Source organism: Onychostruthus taczanowskii, unplaced genomic scaffold (assembly GCF_017590055.1).
Source record: "Onychostruthus taczanowskii isolate IOZ18803 unplaced genomic scaffold, ASM1759005v1 scaffold51, whole genome shotgun sequence".
Taxonomy (NCBI): Eukaryota; Metazoa; Chordata; class Aves; order Passeriformes; family Passeridae; genus Onychostruthus; species Onychostruthus taczanowskii.
The window spans coordinates 5,040,244-5,059,045 of NW_024502680.1; the positions used below are offsets into that span (position 1 = coordinate 5,040,244).

Below are 18,802 nucleotides of genomic sequence, written 5' to 3' on the forward strand. Positions count from 1 at the left end.
AATCACCAATCCTGTTCTTTTGGGGAAAAACTGGAAAATGGGGTAGCGTTCCATTTAAACCTGAGGACTGTTTGGAGTTGTCTTTTCCCTGGTTGGTGTTTAATATTGGGCATTAATTTAATGAATGATGTGTAACAAACTTTGGTATTAGACACAACATTTTTGGAATTGATAATTGAGTTTCTGGAATCTTAACTGGGAGTGACATTTCCCTCGGAGCTTCATGAGTAGAGCTGCTCTGCTTTGGACACGGGAACAGAATGGGTGACTTCCCACCGTCCCTTGCTTGGTTCTCTCAAAAAGGTGCAAGACCAAAATAATCTCTGGGAGATTTTGCTGCCACAACAGGGTGGATCTTCCTCAGAAGCAGTTTTACAGTGAAGTCCTCAAGGCATTGAGGCCAAGCACCTGGAAGAGACTACAGGGTCCTTGAGCAAGGGTGAATTCAGCCAGGTGACAGAGGTCCACTCCTTCACCCTTCCTCCTGACCTTTCACTTCCACCACGGTGAGCTCCACTTCTCCTGAAGGTCCCTCCTTGACCCCTCCATACGCTCTGTTATCTGGCACTGCTGAAACAGGGCTCCTCATCTCCTCTTCTCCTGCATATTCCCTGCTCTTCTCCAACCACAGACGGGTTGGTACCTGTGGAAAATGGCTAGGAAGAAAGTGGTGAGGGTTGGAGCAGAATGGGCAAACCCCAGAGAGGCATTTTATGCAATAAGGCCAGGTCCTTTAGGGTGCTCTGGTCTTACAGCAGATCTGCTCTGCCATCTTCCATTGTCCATGGAAACAAGACCAAATTCCTATTTGGATGAGGGGTGTAAAACAATAATAAATAAGGATATGCAGCTTTGTTTCCCCCCGGGTCCTCCCACAACAAACTGCAAGTTCACATCTTTCACTCTCAGCAAGTGCTGCCTTTCCTGTAGGCTCCCAGCCCAACCTTCCTGAGGTGTAGCCAAACACCCAATGCTACAAGATTCCCTTTTTTATACATTAACCTTGGCTTAAATGTTTTGGTTGAGCCACATGGAGCCATGCTAATAAATCATAGAATCATTTAGGTTGGAAAAGCCCTCTAAGATCATCAAGTTCAGCTGTTCCCTTAGCACTCCTAGGTCAGTCATGTCCCCAAGTGCCACATCCACACATCTGTGAAATCCCCATGGATGGGGACTCCACACTTCCCTGGGCATCCTACTCCAACACTTGACAACCCATTCCGTGAAGGAGTTTTTCTTAATATCCACTCTGAACCTCTCCACTTGGTTCAAAAGCATCATCCTTGCCAGGAATGGATTAGCCTCTCCATAATTTTTATGTTTCATCCAATTTAAATCCCTCTGTGCTTGGTCTCCTGAAGTGCCCTGGTGTTCCTGTGGAAGCTCTCCAGAGGGACCTGCTGGTCCCGTCCGGCCGTGCCTCTGCCTGGAGGGAGAAGGTAAACAGAGAGCGAGCTCGAACAAATGGCTCTTGGTACCGAGCGAGGAAATTATCTCACCGAAACAGATAAAGGCAAGGGGAGGTTTGCGTGGTGCACCCAGTGCTCTCTTGGCTGCTGGCGTGACGTAGGCAGTGCCTCCAGCTAAAAGTCCCTGGCGCCCTGGCTGCCTGCCCCAGACCCAGCTTGTGGAGGCTTGTACACGCTCAGGACGTGGCTCCCGCGCGCCTGGCACCATGTCGGTGACAATCTGCCAGTCCATGGGCTTCGTGGTGTCCGCCCTGGGCATCGGAGGCATCATCGCCTCCACGTGCATGGACCAGTGGAGCACCCAGGACCTGTACAACAACCCAGTGACGGCTGTCTTCAACTACCAGGGCCTCTGGCGCACCTGTGTCCGGGAGAGCTCCGGCTTCACCGAGTGCCGCGGCTACTTCACCATCCTGGGACTGCCAGGTAGGGCCTGATGGCGCCAGGGAAGAGGTGGGAGGGTGTGGGACACAATCTCTGCATGAGCAGTGGGGGATTTTCAGTCAAATTTCAGCCAGAAAGAACCTCGGGTACTCACCCTGTTTGGAAAACAGGTCCTTGGTGATACCTCAAGGCAAAGTCCCTCTCATGGCCAAGGTGAGGTTCAACAAAACTCATTACAGCTAATTATGCGTCCTGAGGCGTTGTCCAGGCTGCTCCATGGGGAAATTCATCCCCTGTGCCGCAGGTGGCTCTGGCTCAGATTCCTGCCCCAGCTGTGTGGCTGTGTGTGGCTTCCCACCAGAAGCCTCTAATAGTCTTGTCACTGGAGAAGATCCTTTCCTAAGAGGATATGTCACAGTTCAGCTCACTGTATTTCTATTTGGGCTAACACCACCAGGCTGGATTTCTCCCTAATTCTCCTTTGGTTCCAGTTTTTTCTGCCACGGGAATAATTCCTGTCCCAGTTGTGCCCAGAGTATCTCGGGGTGCAAACAATTAGGTTACAACAGGATTATCTGGGGTTTCTTCTTGCCTTAATACAGTGAGAAAAAAGGCACTTAGACTCATATACCCATCTGGCCTCTGTGCTTTGATACAGCCAGAATGGAGGAGAGAAGCCAATTATATCAGGAAATCACTGCAGAACTTCTGCAAAATGGCATTTCCAAAACACACAAAAGGGGCATTGTGCACAAAAATTGCTTCTCTCAAGTGAAGGCACAAATGAAACCAGTATAACCCAGTGTGGCTGTGGCCTCAGACACCAGCTGGAGAGGTGTTTCATCCCCTGAGCTGTGTTTTTTTGTTGCTCCTCTCTGGGTCCTCATTCCCAACTGCTCTCTGGCATTGGCTGTGCTGCAGCTTCCCCACAGCGGAGATGTCCCTGACCATCATCCTCTTGCTGGAGCTGTGGCTTGGAATATGCCTGCTTGGACTTTCAGGTACAGAGATGTGTTTTCCTAGAAGGACATGAGCCTGATCCTGGCTGGGTGTCCAGCTAAAGGATGGCATCCAAAGAAGGGTGTTTGTGTAGGGCTGGCATTCCCACACTGCTCTCCCAGTCAGCAAAGCTCCCTGAGTTTTCCCAGCTTCACCAAGGGAAAACTCAGAGAGCAAAGGGCAGGATAGGTAAAACTCACTGGGTTAATGGCTGGACTTGATCTTAGAGGTCTTTTCCAACCTTAATGATTTTAGAAAGTGATTAAATTTACCATGCGAGAAGTAAATTGAGGTGTGAAAACCAAACCCTCCCCACACAGACGCTCCCACAAGACACTGCAGTTCTTCCAGTTCTTACAGTTCTTCCTCAGTTGTTTTGCTCAAAAAGCTTAAAATGACAAAAACTGCAACTCCACAAAAGAAGCAATTAACCTTTTCAAGTGTTCAGCCTTGGGAACTACTCTAATCTTTGAAGAAATCAGAATACTTGAGATTTGGGGGGGTTTTGTTCTTTCACACCTGACCTCAGCCCTACAGCAGAAAGCAGAAAACCAGGGATGGTTTCTTTGCAATTCCAAAACCTCCAGACTGGTGTCTGTTGGGTGGGTATTAATGTTCTAAAATTGGAATGTTGAGGGCATGGATTTTTGTCATGAGCAGGATTTTCCTGCATTTAGAAGGGCTGCTGGAGATCGGTGTGCCCATGGCCCTGCCCAGAGAAGGGGGTGAAACAAGATGGTCCCTAAAGTCCCTTCCAACCCAAACCATCCTGGGGTCCTGTGTTTCCATGATTCCTCAGCTCCATCTCACGACCTCTGTGGATATGAGCATCCTACCCTAAATATTGGGGTTTTCTGATGAAGCCCTCATCTTAGTGTGGAATTCCCACTTGTTTTTGCCAGGTTTACTGCTGTCACCTACAAAAAGTGATATAAAAAAGCCCAAGGAATAAAGGACAGCCACAAAAAATAAAGGTGGTGGATGCCTGAGCCCCCCAAAGTTGCTGTACTCACCCTCAGTGGCGTCAGGGTGATGGTATGGGCTCTGTGTGAGGGAATATGAATATTTATGTGCTTTGTCCCAAATGATCCTTTTCGTGACCAGTGCTATCAGCACTGCCCTACAAAATGAGGTGGAATTTTTCCCTTTCTTTTTAATGAACTGGGCTTGTTCTTCTGTAGACAGCCCCCTCCCTGCTCCTGTTTTTTGTCCTGTTATGGATTGTCTGACACTTCTAGTCTCTGGAGAAGCTGGAGCAAAGCCTCATGTCCTGCTGTGCTTTATGGATTGGCTCTGTCTCCTGAATCCAGCTGCTCCTGTGGGTATTTCTTCCCACCCACCACCAGCAAAGGTGGCACCCCAATCAGAGGAGGGGGAAAATTATGTTAAAAATCCTATTATTAATTTGTTCAGATACTATTTAAGTGCATTATCCCCACATTTGTTTCAGGTGTGCGGCACCTTGATCCCCATGAAACCCCCCTCACAAACTACCCCAGAGTTAATGGTTTGTCAGCATTTCCATTATCAACCCCTATTTATTATCCTGACAATGGCAATTTATATTGGGAACAATAGTGCCAGAGTGAATAAAAATAATAGGACTCTGGCAAAGCAGCGAGGTGACCCGAGCACATCGAGGAAGTTTTGGGTTCCAAGGTTTTTTTTACCTCAATCCCTCGCTCCCACAGCAAAGATTAAGCTTGTCTTGCCCATCATCTATCTTCAATTTAGTTGGGAATTTTAATTTCAAATAGATTGAGGAAAAATCAAGATAATAGATAGAAAGGAGAAATTACCCAGGCAGTTTATGGCTCTGGCTGCTCAGCTATAAACGGTTGCTCTCTGGTGAAATGTGGCACTGGAGGACTGGACGCATTTGTTCTGATTTTGTTTTCTTCTGTTATTTTTTCCTTCTTGCTTTGGCGTGAGATGGTCTGGAGGACATAGTTGGAAACTGAGCATACAAATATGGGATAAATAGCAAAAGCTGAGCTGAGCAAGGCTGGTGGTTTCACCCTGTGTGGAGATCATGAGGTGATTTCTGCTCAGAACAGAATTTTGCAGTTTCTCCCAACTTTGCTAAACTACAATTGCACGGGCAATGATTTCCCTGGTTTCTGTGTCGGTGTCTTTTTTCCACACCTCTTCAGGGAGCCTTCTCCAGCAATTTTTCCAAAGACATTTCTTCCTCTGGTCCAAAGTTCTTTTTACCCCTTCAGAAGGGCCAAGATATCTCTCCGCTGTGGACCAAAGAGCTGTTGGCTTGAAATAGGAGAATCTTCTTGCTTTTCCAATGGCAAAATTTGACAATCTGAAAGCAGCTTGTTCAACTTCTCCAACTGATAAAATGCCCATGTTCTTAGAGTGCTCAGTGAGAAAAGAGACCATGGGAATGCAACCACGACTGCCCAGACCTTCCAGAAATTTCAGTTTGGCTGGTGCAGGTAGCATCGGTGCACAGATTTTCCCCAGGATAATTCGTGCCTAGGAAGCATCAACATTGGCTTCTCTGGATTTTTCCTTTGTACATCGATGCTCTGACAAAGCTTTCTTCATTTCATAAACCCACAACCATTTTGTGGCATAACCATAGCAAATAACCTGATTTTGGAGACAGCTGCTGGCCAAAGTGACAGCATCTATGCTCCCTGGTACTGTTCCATGCCCAAAGTTTGTAAGGATGGGAAGTGCTAATTGCCATGTCATGATCCTCCACCAGTGATGGTCAGGGCAAACTCTCTTTCAAGGTCTGTTTGCTGCTTGAAATCCTTTCAACCAGCCAGATCAGCTCTGAATTTTGAAACATTTGCAGGCAACTGCTATAACCTGCTTAAAGTCTTTTGAGATCAACTTTTGGGTGCAGAAGGGTTTAGGTGGTCCAGGTAGGCTGGAGACTTGATATATCCTACCAGGACATGTGTGAGGCTCTGATGGGTTTGCACTCACAGCTGGAGCTGAGGGAGGGGTGGGGAAAGGGCCAATGGGAGGCCTTTGGAGAGGTCTCAGGAACCCCAGTGACATTCAGGGTGGGAGGAGGTGGCAGGGAGCTGGGTACGTGCGTCATATTTATTGTTTCGTGCCTTTGCACCATGAAAGGATGAGAGACTAGGTAAAAAAATCCTAAGAGATTTGGGATGAGGGCCAGAAGAGGAAGGAGCAAGACTGTGGAGATTTGGGGCTGGGCTACAGCTCATAGATGTGTAGGCAAGTTCAGCCTCATGCACCCCAGCTCTGCTGAGGGACCTCAGAGCACCCTCTGGACCACCCACAGTGGTGCGGATCTGAGCCGGGATGTGGTTCCTTCCATGACCCACTTCCCTAAGTGAATTCCAGAAATGCCAGTCAGCCCTTCTTATTGTGGACCACATTCACGAACCCTGAGGTGGTCCTGACAATGGAGGGGCAGGAAGAGAAGGGTGGGTTTGCTTAGTCTGGGCCTGAGCAGGCTGGACAGGTGTGAGCAGCTGGCAGGGTGTGAGCTGTGTTTGCAAATTTGAGAGCAAACATGAGCTGGAGGTGATTTCTGTGGGAGAGGCGGTGATAACATTCAGGAGCTGCCTGGGCCCAGGGACCGGTTTTGAGATAACACAGAGTCAACGCCTGGAGAGATAAAGCAACTATGAGCTGGAATAAAGGGGCACAAGGGAGTGGCCACAAAGCCCCCTTCTTTTCCTCATTTGGGTAAACCACCAGAGTTGTCCCAGTGCTCAGTGGGAGCCCTGTTCTCTGCTCCTTGGTGAGCTGCAGCCTCGCCATTCCTTTTCCTCAGACACAGCTCAGCATTTCCATGTGGATTGGGGAACCCTCTGGTCAAGCATTCAGCTGCTGGAGACAATCCACAGATTGCTTGGAGAGAGATTCCCATCCTTCAACCAATCCTGGCTGTGGTCATCTCCATGGGGTGGCTGCAGATGAGCATCAGGTTGTGGTGTAGATGTGTAGACTTGCCCCACAGCCTTCTTCTCACCCAGCCCCTTCCTGGGTTGTGCTCTGAGCCAACAGCTCAGGTGCAACTCCCAGGGGATCTTCTGTTATCTGGGAAAATGGTTTGAATGTATTTTTCCCTATCATGGGCAGCTCAGAAACAACAATTAAAAGTAAGTTTAAAATCGGAATATTTGAGAAAGGCAAAGGAAATGTGCTGGGGAAGGGCTGGGAAGGAAACAAATTTGGATTTTGTCTCCAGAACTCTGCTTCAAGCATCCACTGAGGAAGGTGTGGGAGTTTTGAATTTCCACTCTTTCAAGTATGTTCTAGTCAGAGCAGGGGACACGGCAATGGGATGGCTGGAGGACACTTCAGCCAATACTTTTAGGGATGAGAAAACAGAAACCCCCCTAACCACAATAATTCTTCAAATCTGATAACATGTGGAGTGCTGAGGATAGCTGGGTGTTTAACTTGTAATTGAGGACTGCAGCATGACCATCAGCAGCAAAATTCCTTCCTTGGCTCCATTTTTGGAGACAGCACATGAGTGGGGAATGTCCAACCTTGCGTTGGTTTCTCTTGCAAACCAAAGCTAGGCTGATTCTCCTGGACTTCCCTGCACAGCTGGATATTTTGATGATGTTTTTGACTGCTCCACCATTGCTCTGGGGTTTTGATGTCCCTGAGTAAGAGCCATGATGAGAAACAGCATCTCCATCCACAGGTGAAAATTCCATTCCCAGGGAAAGGTTACTGAGGTCATGAACTGGACATGGGACATCCCTGGATGCCCTCTTTCCAAGAGGTGTTGGGGGGATCAGCAGAACTTGGGATGTGAAACACTGGCCAAGGAGAAGAAAAGCTTCCTGTTGGTTTGAAGAGCAGCTCCTGCTGCATGTGGCCAGAACCAGCAGCCAGGTTGGAGGAAGGAGTGGTGTGTCCCCTCCTACCAAAGCAAATGTGAATATAGGGATGGAAGGACCACCACCATTGATATTCCTACAACCACCCAGATGTCCAACTGAGCAGAAAAAACCAATAATTTAAAAGGTGGCAGAGGTGTTTGGGGAAAAAAAAAAAGCTGAAAAAAATATGTTCACCCATTTAATTCTCCCCCTTTCCTTCCCTTTTCCTCCCCAGGGGTTATTTTTAGCTATGACCAGTCTATGGGTTCACTTCTCTGTGCATTTTTGCACATACTTGGGGTTATGTCTCACAGGAATATCACTCCCTCTGACTTGTTCTGACCAGGTTCAGCCCAGAAAAAGGGATGTGGACTCTCACCACTAGATGGCCAGAAACGAGAAGTCGAGTCCTGAGGCATGGAAAGGACAGGAGTCATCCTGGAGAGCTGCTGAGGAACATCAGGGCTTCAATGAAACCCTGACGTTCTAGATTTTCTAGACTGGGACACAGTTCTGGCTGTGGGACCACAAGGGATGGGATGGAGAAGTGACCACATTTTATCACTTTTTGTCCTTCTGTCTTCTAGGTCCTTCTCATCCCTAGTTGTCTCAGCTTCTAAGTATTCTCCAGCACTGATCTATCACAAATCATTATCCAAAATGAGGAGTTCCCTCATCATTCCTTATCATTCACAGAGGATGAGCAGCTCTTTACCATCTCTGGTTCTTGAGGGTTCCCTTCCATGGTTTTCTTTCACTTTATTATTTTTGCTGGCTACTTTAGATAGGTCAAAACTGACCCTTCCTGTGATATAAACTTGCCAAAGTGAGTGAAAATGATGACATTTGAATAAAACTGATAGAAGTAAAGACATCTTGTGCCTGACCTGAGAGGGCTGTGATTGCCACTAGACATGGAATTGTGCTCTGGTTTCCCCAGCAGAGCCCCACAAGCCAAGGGATGTCCTGGATGGTTGTTCTCCAAAAGGCCTGAGCAATATCCAGGGTGTAATAACCCCACTGTAGCTCCTCATGGACATAAATAAGCCTTTCCTCTTTTCCTAGTGGCTTTCACATGGCTTCACATCCAGGTGCTGTTGTGGATGGTGCCTGTGGTATGGACAGCTTAAAGTAGGAATTTTCTTCTAGGTCAGGACTGAAGTAAATCAGTTGGAGGGAGATACTGGATGAGAATGGATGGGTGTAAGACCTGGAAGGTCCTCGTACCTCACTGACTCCACTGGCAGAGTGGCACAGTGGATTTATGTTGCTCCCATGAGCCCAGCCCACCTCTCCACTGTGATAATGATTTTTCCACTTTCTACATCCCCCATCCCTTTCCCAGGACCATCCCTCCAGTCGACACAGAGAAGCACCCCCTCAGAAAGGTCATTTCCCAGAGCTCCCTGTGCTCTCCTCCCTCCCAGAAGGGTTTCAGTGTGTCCTCGTGATGGCAGTGGGGATGTGGGTGGGTGGAGAACAGGGCTGGAGGAGCTTTGCTGGATCAGTTTGGGGCTCTTGTCTTTGTGCTGTGGCTGTGCCATGGTCAGCATCCAGTGGAAGTTCAGTGATGTCTGAGGGCACTGCAAGGAGCAGCCACATCCCTGGGCTGGGCTGGTGGCTCCACATCCTCTGACAGAGCCCTGTCTTTCATTGTGCCTCTTGTGAGGACACCTCCATGGGGGACAGATTGTCTGGTCTCATCAACAGAGGGATGGGGAGGTGGTGGCCTGGGCCAGGTGCTGAATTCCCCGTGGGACATGGTCCTTGCCCCTGCCGAGCAGGCAGGAGAGGCCCAATGGGCAGCAAAGGGTTTCAGGGGGCCGGCCAAGCCCCAAGTGGGTTACCCAACACTCCATAGAGTGTGGCTGCTTAAACGTGGAAGGACAAGCACTTCTAAAGGACAAAAGCTCCTATCTCCAAGCCCTGCCGGCACAAACCTCGCCGGCAGCGAGAGTGAAACTGGACTATCTTGCAAAAACACTTTGAGCAAACAGCGCTCAGTGGAAAGCATCTGATAAGAGCAGCTGCACTGCTGGTGGCTCAGGCAAGAGGACTCCGGTGCTCCATTAGGACTGCAGCTCCCTCGGGGCCGTGCCGCCTCCGCTCTCCGGGGACGCACCATGTCCACCACCATCTGCCAGGTGATGGGGTTCCTTGTCTCCTTGCTGGGCGTTGGGGGGAGCATCATGGCCACAGCCATGGACACGTGGAGCACGCAGGACCTGTATGACAACCCGGTCACGGCTGTGTTCCAGTACCAGGGGCTGTGGAGGAGCTGCGTGCGGCAGAGCTCCGGCTTCACGGAGTGTCGGCCGTATTTCACTATCCTCGGGCTGCCAGGTAGGGGCAAAAACACTCCAGGTGTCACCCAGGGGCTCTCCTGGAGCTCTGCATCTGAAAGAAGGAGCAGGTATCTTAAAGCACTTTGTGGGGAATAACATTTCCAGTGTTATGTTATGAGCATAAAAATAGGAGCATATTTGTTGCTAAAATGATTTTTGTGGGGGGAGTTATTGGTGGGGGTTACAACCTGGAGTACGTGTGGGGCATGTCTGGGTGAGCATCACAGGTTCAGCACCACTGCTGGCATAAATCAGTGCAACTCCACTGAGGTGAGGGGAACGAGGATGTTTAACCACCAGGTATTGTCCCTGGGAATGGAAATACAAGGAAGAGGGCTCAATGCAATTGTGTAGTGTTATAGGATAATAGAAATAATTGAAATGTACTGTTTTTCCAAAGATAGAACTGGAATGGGAGAAATCTGCCCATGAGATGTGCGGGTAGGAAGGGCATGAAGGGAAAAGTTGTGTTCAGCTACTGCCCATCACCTGGGCAGTGTTAGTGCCTGCAGAAGCAGAGTGCAGAGGCGTATTGCTGTCCAAAATCTGCCCATGAGACGTGCAGGTAGGAAGGGCATGAAGGGAAAAGGTGTGTTCAGCTACTGCCCATCCTGGGCAGTGTTAGTGCCTGCAGAAGCAGAGTGCAGAGGCGTATTGCTGTCCTGTTTTCTTGCTTGTGTTCCCAAAAGAGCTGTTTTTCCCACCCCACTGCATGTGAGGGTATTCCAATGCTCCCAGCCCAGCAGTAAATTTGGCCCTGGGAGCGTTCCTCACTCCTGGTGCATGATCACAAAAAGGTCCAAGCAAGCACTGCTGTGCACGGGCCTTTTGCAACTGTTGATCCAAGTGTGTTGTGGTTTCCAGCCCTGTATCCTCAGGGATGTCATCCTCAGGGATACTCTCAACCTTTGCTGAGGACCTGTGACTCTCTGAGGGGTGCCATGGAATAAATATATCTCTGTGTGCCCAGCTTCAGGATTGCCAGGTGAATTGTTTCCCCTTTGCAAGAGCAAACCTGATATTTAGAGTCACCTCTCCCATGGGAATATTTTTTTTTAAGACTAAAAATTAGATTTATCCAACTATCTCTACAAAATGTTGACCACTATATCTCTCCATAATGCTTTGGGCAGGTGATTGTGTTTTAAATGAGCCATAAGGAAACGGGGACCATCATTTTGATGTCAATTTATCCCAGTCAAGACTTTATTTTTCAGTTATTCTTAAGTAATATGGCAATGAAGAAATGTGCAGAACACTCACAGACAATTTCTGTTGTTAGGGATATCCTGTCAGAGTTATCTTTATGAATCCATTTAATTGATTTACTCCCTCAAACATATAGAAAAAATGTCCCTGCTGGAATTTGCTTAACTTAAACCGCCTGCTGGATGTACTTTTCCTAAAATTTCTATAGCACATGAATCATTACTGGTCATAAAGTCAGATTCTACTTTTTTGTTATGTACTAGCAACAGAAGTGCATGTGATGGTCATTTAAATGACTTAAAGTTGTTCTACCTCGCTCACCTCTTGCCACTCACACCAGGGAGGAAGACAACTATCCAGTTTCCCTTGCCTCTGGAAAACAGGGATGCAGGCTGTGGTTTCACATCACTGGCATTTATTTTGGTGGAGAAGCTATTTCTGTTGGTGCTTTTGCTATTCCCTTGTTATGGAACACCAGCCCATGTGTGGAAGCCAGGTTATCCTCCCTCATGCAAAAAGTGTGTGTGAAAGGCAGGTTTTGTAACTCCAGGGCTGTTTGCTTCCTACTGCTCCTGATATCACTTTTCCTTAGTCTCCCACTTTGTTTGTCTAAGCCCTTCCACTCCTTCCTCCAAGCAGAGGTCATTCACCTTTGGAAAAGCAGCTCTTTTCAAAGGACTTTCAATGGATGCTAAAATTCCCTTGAAACTGCAGTGCTGCCTTTCCAAACAGCTCCCACTTCAAGTCCCATGAGCCAAGTGGAGAGGTCTTCATGACACAGCAGAAACAACTTTCTCCTTTCCATCTCTTAGTGGAGATGGTCAATCTCATGGAGGCAGGAATGGCTGGTGATGGTTATCTGGCATTTTTTCTGTCATGTCCTGCTGTGCTCCTCTCTCTCCCCTTTCCATCATCTCCTTTAAATGGAGATTTACGACAGTGCTTCAGCAAAAGTGGAGCATCCTTGGCTGCTTAGCTTGGCCCTGCCTGTTTTGTCCTTCCATAGGCACCCAAGGCTCTGGGAACACCTCTCCTGAGAACCAATAAACTCTCTGTGGGATCTTTGTTTGGGGTCACTTCTTGAAGGGTTGAAAACAGCCCAGTGATGACACCCAGGAACCTGCAGGACACACCCAGGAATGAAGCACTGTCTTGGGAACATGGAGCTTCCATCATGATGTCTTGGATTATCAGCCTCTCCTGCCTGCCCTGAAACAAAAGCATTTGCAAAGAAACTTTGGTGGTTGCAAAGAAAAACGAAGATTGAAATTTCCTCCTCTTTCTGCTTCCCATCAGGTGCTGCGGAACAACCTCTGAGGGCTGATAAGGCGTATCCGCCATTCCCTGATGGATCATAACTAATGAGCTCCTACCTGGGGGCTGATGAATGGGAGATTGAAAATCCCTGGCTCGTTAGCACTCGTTATCAGCTGATAAGGGCAAATTGAGTCATAAGAGCTGAGGCAGTGGGACTGCTGGATGGGAGAAAGTGGTGTATTCCCGGCCTGTGGAATGGCAGCCTGCCTGCTTCCTTGTGTGTCGTGGGGCCAGCGCGGTTCTGCTCCACTTCCTGACACCCCACAGGCCAGGAGAGCCACCCAGGCACTCAGCAACCTCCTGGGAAGGGTTTATAAACCCTTCTCCCAACATGTGCAAGGGCTCTGTGCTCCCCTGTACTCTTGGGCACCGCGGTCACCCAGCAAAGGGGTGACAGACAGGGCAGAGAAGTCCCTGGGGCTGTGGAATGTGTTTTCCACCTATTTCACTCATCATGAGACCACTTTCTCTTCCCTGAAGAGGGGTAATCATGCTTGTGGAGCACCAAAACCAGACCCAGGGGCTGTGGGAGCATGCGGCAGGGTAAGGAGAGGCTGCAAAGCGTCCCAACCAAATCCCAACAGCCCTTGAAATATTCCCCATCAACCCTTCCAGGGCTCTGCCGCCTTCCTGTCTCTGCCAGGGACTTGTGCACAAGTGGGGAGAAGTGTCTGGAAAAAGATGGGATATGTGCCACCTTATTAGAGAATCACCTTGGTATTCAAGTACTCTTTCCCCCACTACTTCTACAGTTTTGAAGGTGCAAGTTTCCCTTTGCTTCTCCTTTTACTTTTCTATTCCACCCAAGAGGAGTCTGAAGGGTTTTTGCCTCCTTCAGGCCTCAACTCCCATAGGCATGACCCACCAGCATTCCCAGCTCATGGCATGCTGCTGCACAAGTTCAGGATGGGGGTATTTGGATGTTTTATTCATGAACATGGACAGATTTATCCAGGACTGATGTTCCAAACAACCCTGGGAAGGATATGGTGAGGGAGTTGGCTGCCAGAGCTTTGATGCCCTCTCTTTCTGCCTGTGTAATATTGTGTCAAGGTGATTTTCCTCTTTTCCATGTGCTTTACTGGGAAGCAGGAATATACAGAACTGCATTTTGAGTCATGCAGTAGCTGGAAATATCCTGGATAGGTGGGTGGAGCTGTCTGCTTCCATTGCTGACTGGGGAGGAAAGAAAAGTCCTCTCTCAGCCACTGTGGTTATGGAACAATCCATGCTTATCCCAGCTCATCACTAACTCTTCATGAATCTCATGACTGCTGCTACTGAACATTTCTAAAAAAAATTCTGCCTAAACTATCAAACTCCTTGGGAAGCTAAGTCAAACAGAAATACTTCCAGAGGTGCCCCAGATAATATGGAGTAGATCCAGTGCCCATTTTCCAAGGTTTTATTCTCTAATATTTCTATTTTCAAACAGAGGCAATCTTTGACAATCCCCCAGACTCTGACAAATCCCATTTCAGCCACTCAGCGAGGCTCCTGCTGTTTGTTTTGCAGCTATGTTCCAGGCTGTGAGGGCCCTCATGATCGTGGGGATTGTCCTGGGACTCCTCGGCCTCTTTGTGTGCATTTTTGCTCTGAAATGCATCCGGATTGGGAGCATGGAGGACACTGCCAAAGCCAACATGACCCTGACCTCCGGCATCATGTTCATCATTGCTGGTAAGTGGGAACTGTCATGTCTTCCATGTGGAAGGCTTTCCATTTCCCAGGAATTGAGAACTGGGCAAGTCTTAGTGCATTTCTGAAGTTATTGTCTTTGTCCCCCAGTTATTGGCTTTGCCCCACTTCCGATTTCCTGGGGTCAAGTGTTTTTTACCTCTGATTAGGGAACAAAAGAATCTCTGGGAACCAGAAGTTTGCATGGACAAAACATGGAAGGCTGAAAAAATATTCCACAGATGGAAAAGGAAGTATACCTCTTGATTTGTTTTATAAATGTTGTTGCCATATATTATTATGGCCTTCATTTATGCAGAATATTTCTTTCAGTTTCAGGCTTTATCCATAATAATTTCAGGAAGATTCCCAGGGTTGTTGTAGCCTGGTTTCTAGGTTTTAAATACCACCCTATAAGGCTGCAGGAATGCCCAGATCCTCAAAACAGCAAATGCTTAAAACATCACTTATATGTTTTCCTACATAATTTTTGAGATAAGAGTCAAATGGAATCTATATCCTAATAAAGGGAAGGAGAACGTCCCTGTTTAAAATCCTTCAAATCCCAATGCTTCACTTTTGCTGGGATATGAGACATTCAACACAATTTCAAAAAGTATAAGCTGGAAAGAGGAAACCGCCTTCTGCCACACAACTTTAATTTTGTATTTTACATCTATCATTTAAGAGTCATGGAATGGGTTGGGTTGGAAGGACCTTAAAAATCATCCAGTTCTACCACTGCCATGGGCAGGGACACCTTCCACTGGACCAGGGCTCCAAGCCCCATCCAACCTGGCCTTGGACACCGTGGAAGGAAGAACAAAGCAGAACTGTCATGTGAGGGTTTTCTGCCAAAAGTTCTGGACTTCAGCTCTTCTGGACACCCTAGCTCCTATCTAACCTTGATTTTTAAGGTCCCTTCCAACCCAAATCAGTCTGTGATTCCATGTTCAAGTATTCTGTGAATTTCTCTGCTGAGGAAAACCAAAGGTTGACATTGCTGCCAGGATTGTCAGGGATGGCCATCCCAGACATTCCCTGTTTGGATGAATGGAAGAAGTTCCCACCTCCTGGGGCTGGTCTTCCACATCTGATGATAAACAGGCTGTGAACCAAAGGCATCTCCTCTTTAAAGTGACAGAGAGTGTGTTTTCCCATTAAAAAAATTCTGTCAGGGAATTTTTGGTCCATGTTTTTCACCGTAAAACAAATGTTTAAAATTAACTACTGGGTATTTTGTACAATGACCTGTTTGTTAAACTCATTTGTGTTACAAAACACACCAGGAGAAAGATTCCTGCTGTTCTGATTGGGAGTGTGTTGTGCAATACTGTATTCCTGATTTTGGGTAGTAAATGCAAGGAAAACCTGGAAGAAAAGTGTAACACATTGTGGGTCCCCCTTTGTGCTGAAGTCCACAGAGCAGTGTCTCACCCACATTTCCAGAGGTGTCAGATGCTTCCCTGAGGCCTCAAGTGACTTCTTGCACTGTGTGGCTCTCAGTCTGTCCTTCTGCCCCCTCTCAGGCCTGTGTGCCATCACTGGAGTGTCCGTGTTTGCCAACATGCTGGTCACAAACTTCTGGATGTCCACCACCAACATGTACCAAGGAATGCAGAACGTCCAGAACAGGTGGGTGCTCAGCTGGCTCTGTGTGCTACATGGTGGAAATCTCCCTCAGGGCTGCTGCTGAAGGATTGGCAAAGTATATTTTTTGGAAGTATATATCTGGAAGTATATTTGGATGGTTGCAGGGCTCGGAAGATTATTCTTAGAAGATAGAGTCTGGGCTGGGGATCAGCAAATGGGCTGGGATGTCTGTGTCCTTGAAGATCAAGAATGAGATAGTGAGGCCACTGGGTTTCAGACTGCAGGTGGGACTTCTGGGAACTTCTGGGGACTTCTGGGTACAACTGTAGGGCCAGGGGGAGTAGTCTCTGCCAGTGTTCAGTGTGTCTCAGCAGCAGCAGACAGGACCTGTCACACCTTGATCAGCCACGCCTGTTTTGCAGGTACACCTTTGGCTCAGCCCTCTTTGTTGGATGGGTGGCAGGGGGCCTGGCTCTCGTGGGAGGCATCATGATGTGCCTTGCTTGCAAAGGGCTCATCCCAGAAGAATCCCGGTAAGCTGGGCTGGGTGGGCATGGGAAGGTATTGCAGGAAACCTGGGTGCCCAGGTTGTCCCACAGCCAGCCCAGGATGTGTGGACGTGTGACATCCCCGTCACAATAGCTCTCGTGGTGATGGAAACACAGAGTCCTTTAGGCTGGAAAGGACCTTTAAGATCAGAGTCCAGCCATTAATACAGCACTGCCAAGGCCACCACTACCTGAAGTTCATGACTAGTGAGTTTCCCTCTGTGGGTCCAAAGTGAACATTTGCCCTCCCTGACCCTGTGACTCACACATGAACAGAGACGACATGAGAACCGACCTCAAAATGTGACATTTGCACTGTGCTGGTAGATTCAGACCCATGAATTGCAGGCTGCACAGCAGATCATTAGCAGGGGTAAATGGCATCAGCTGACCCATGACTTACTTGGGATTGTAGAATTCCAGAGCAGTTTGGTTTGGGAGGGACCCAAAGCCCTTTCCATTCCACCCCTGCTGTATACAGGGACACCTTCCATAGACCAGGTAGATCCAAACCTTGTCTGGCCTGGCCTGGAACACTTCCAGGGATGGAGTAACATCACCAGGAATTTGTACCCCAACATATCTGCTTATTGCAGGTGGGTCCATCACTCCACAAATGGTTTACTTAAGGGAAAGAAAGTGTAAGTTTATGAAAGAACCTGAAAGGGACTTGCAGCTTTCCACGGATGGTGGGCTGAGCTCTCTGAGTGCCTCCAAGTGATGGCACAGCACAAAGTTCCCTAAAACCCAGCATGAGCACAGGGTGCAGTGCTGGGCAGTCACAGCCCCTCCAGAGGCTGATGTTCCTCTTGTGTCTCTTCCAGCTACAAAGCCGTGTCCTACAATGCCTCGGGCCGGAACATCTCCTACAGGACAGGGCCCTACAAGGTTGGCTCGGGGTATGAAGCTGACCCAAAGACCAGGAAGGGTGTGGGATATGAAGAAGCTCCTAGAAGTGAGGATGGGAGACGCCCGTACCCTTCGAAATATGACTACGTCTAGCAGACCTTCTGGCCTTGAGTTGTGCTATCAGAGATTTTTAACTTCACAAGCAAAAAGTGCAGCAAACCAAGCAGTCTGTGAATAGGATTGTGTTTTCTAGCAGGTTTTCTCTACTCTGAGGTTGTATCTTTGTTGTGAACATCAGTTTTACTCAACTGCCCGTTAGTATTAACAGCACCAGGAGGTCTGTAAGCAAAGTAACGCCTTGTGGTGCTCTCAGAGTAGAATATTTTGCTCCTATTTTCTCTATAAACTGATATCCAGGAGCAGTGCCTTGTGCCCTTTCTTAATTGCTCAAATAGTTAAAATTCCCCTTTGATAATCGCTGTGTATTTGAAGTAAATTCTGTTGTGTCCCCTTGGCTATGCCCAAAGCCAACAAAGCCTGTGGTCAGGGCATTTTCCTCCCTGGTGACTTCTCTGCCCAGTCCCACCTTTGCTTTGCTGGCTGTACTCTAACGCTGATCTGCTCTGATATTTAATCTGATTTCTGTTACTTAGATGTTTGCTGGAGCCTGTGATAGCAAAGTGTATTTATTTCTCTGGATCTCTCCAGGGAATGTGCGTAATCCATCGTTATTCCTGCATTAATAGCTCCCAACTTCTGTGCCACCAATGTTCCCACAGATGTCATCTTTAATGGAGCCAGGAGAATTTCTCATTTAGAATTAATTAGAGTTACCTTTGGAGCAGGACTCCCAGGGAGCACTAGATGTGTAACTCCATACTGACATCAGGACTTCCCTGTGGTAATTCTACCCCCAGTGATGGGAAGATTAACTCCACAGTGGAATGTTTTCTCCTCCAGCCAATCCACCAGAGAGGGAGTTTATTTGAAGGGGGAAGAGGGAGACGTGTCAGAAATTTTGTGGGAAGAGACAGCTGTGAGCTCTTAGCAGGTCCTCCCACCTAGCACCAGCACACATCCTAAAAAGCTCTAGACAATGCCTATGAATAGAGAAAAGGGATAAGTTAGAGAGAAAAAAGGGTTCCAGAGCCTCTAAAATAACCATTTAATGGCATCTGCAGTGGGCTTGAGTACCACTCCTCCACACCAGGATTACAAGTTCTCTGAAGGAATTCAGTTCAGGCAAAATTATTTTGGTGAAATGTTGGTGTTCCCTAAGTGTTTGGCATCTTGGAGGGATCAGAGTCTACAGCTGAACATTTTTGCAGAGTTGGGCCTTTGAAAGGTCAAGCTGCCACCAGCTGAGCTGGCATCTCTGGTGGCTCTGAGGATTAGAGGGGGCAGGCTGTGCTCCCAGTGAGCACAAACTGCATCCCCCTCCTCCCCATGTCCAACAGTGCTCCATAAACCTCAGTTTCCATAGCTCTCAGCTTTCCATAACCACCATCTTCCCATATCCCTCAGCTTTCTATAACCATCATCTTTCCATAACCCTCAGCTTTCTATAACCA

At 47.9% G+C, this 18,802-nt stretch overlaps 1 protein-coding gene across 2 annotated transcripts; it reads left to right on the plus strand.

The window, feature by feature from the left end:
* The first annotated feature begins 1,678 nt into the window (after window positions 1-1,678).
* CLDN18 (claudin 18) lies at window positions 1,679-17,384 on the plus strand. Of its 2 annotated transcripts, none has more exons than XM_041416365.1 (5): window positions 1,679-1,898; window positions 14,080-14,244; window positions 15,771-15,876; window positions 16,257-16,367; window positions 17,207-17,384. In XM_041416365.1, the coding sequence occupies exons 1-5, from the start codon at window positions 1,679-1,681 to the stop codon at window positions 17,382-17,384; spliced, it is 780 nt and encodes a 259-aa protein (XP_041272299.1). The 2 variants fall into 2 exon arrangements, with proteins under 2 accessions (XP_041272299.1, XP_041272298.1); XM_041416364.1 differs by lacking the exon at window positions 1,679-1,898 and adding an exon at window positions 9,817-10,036.
* Window positions 17,385-18,802: the final 1,418 nt, after the last annotated feature.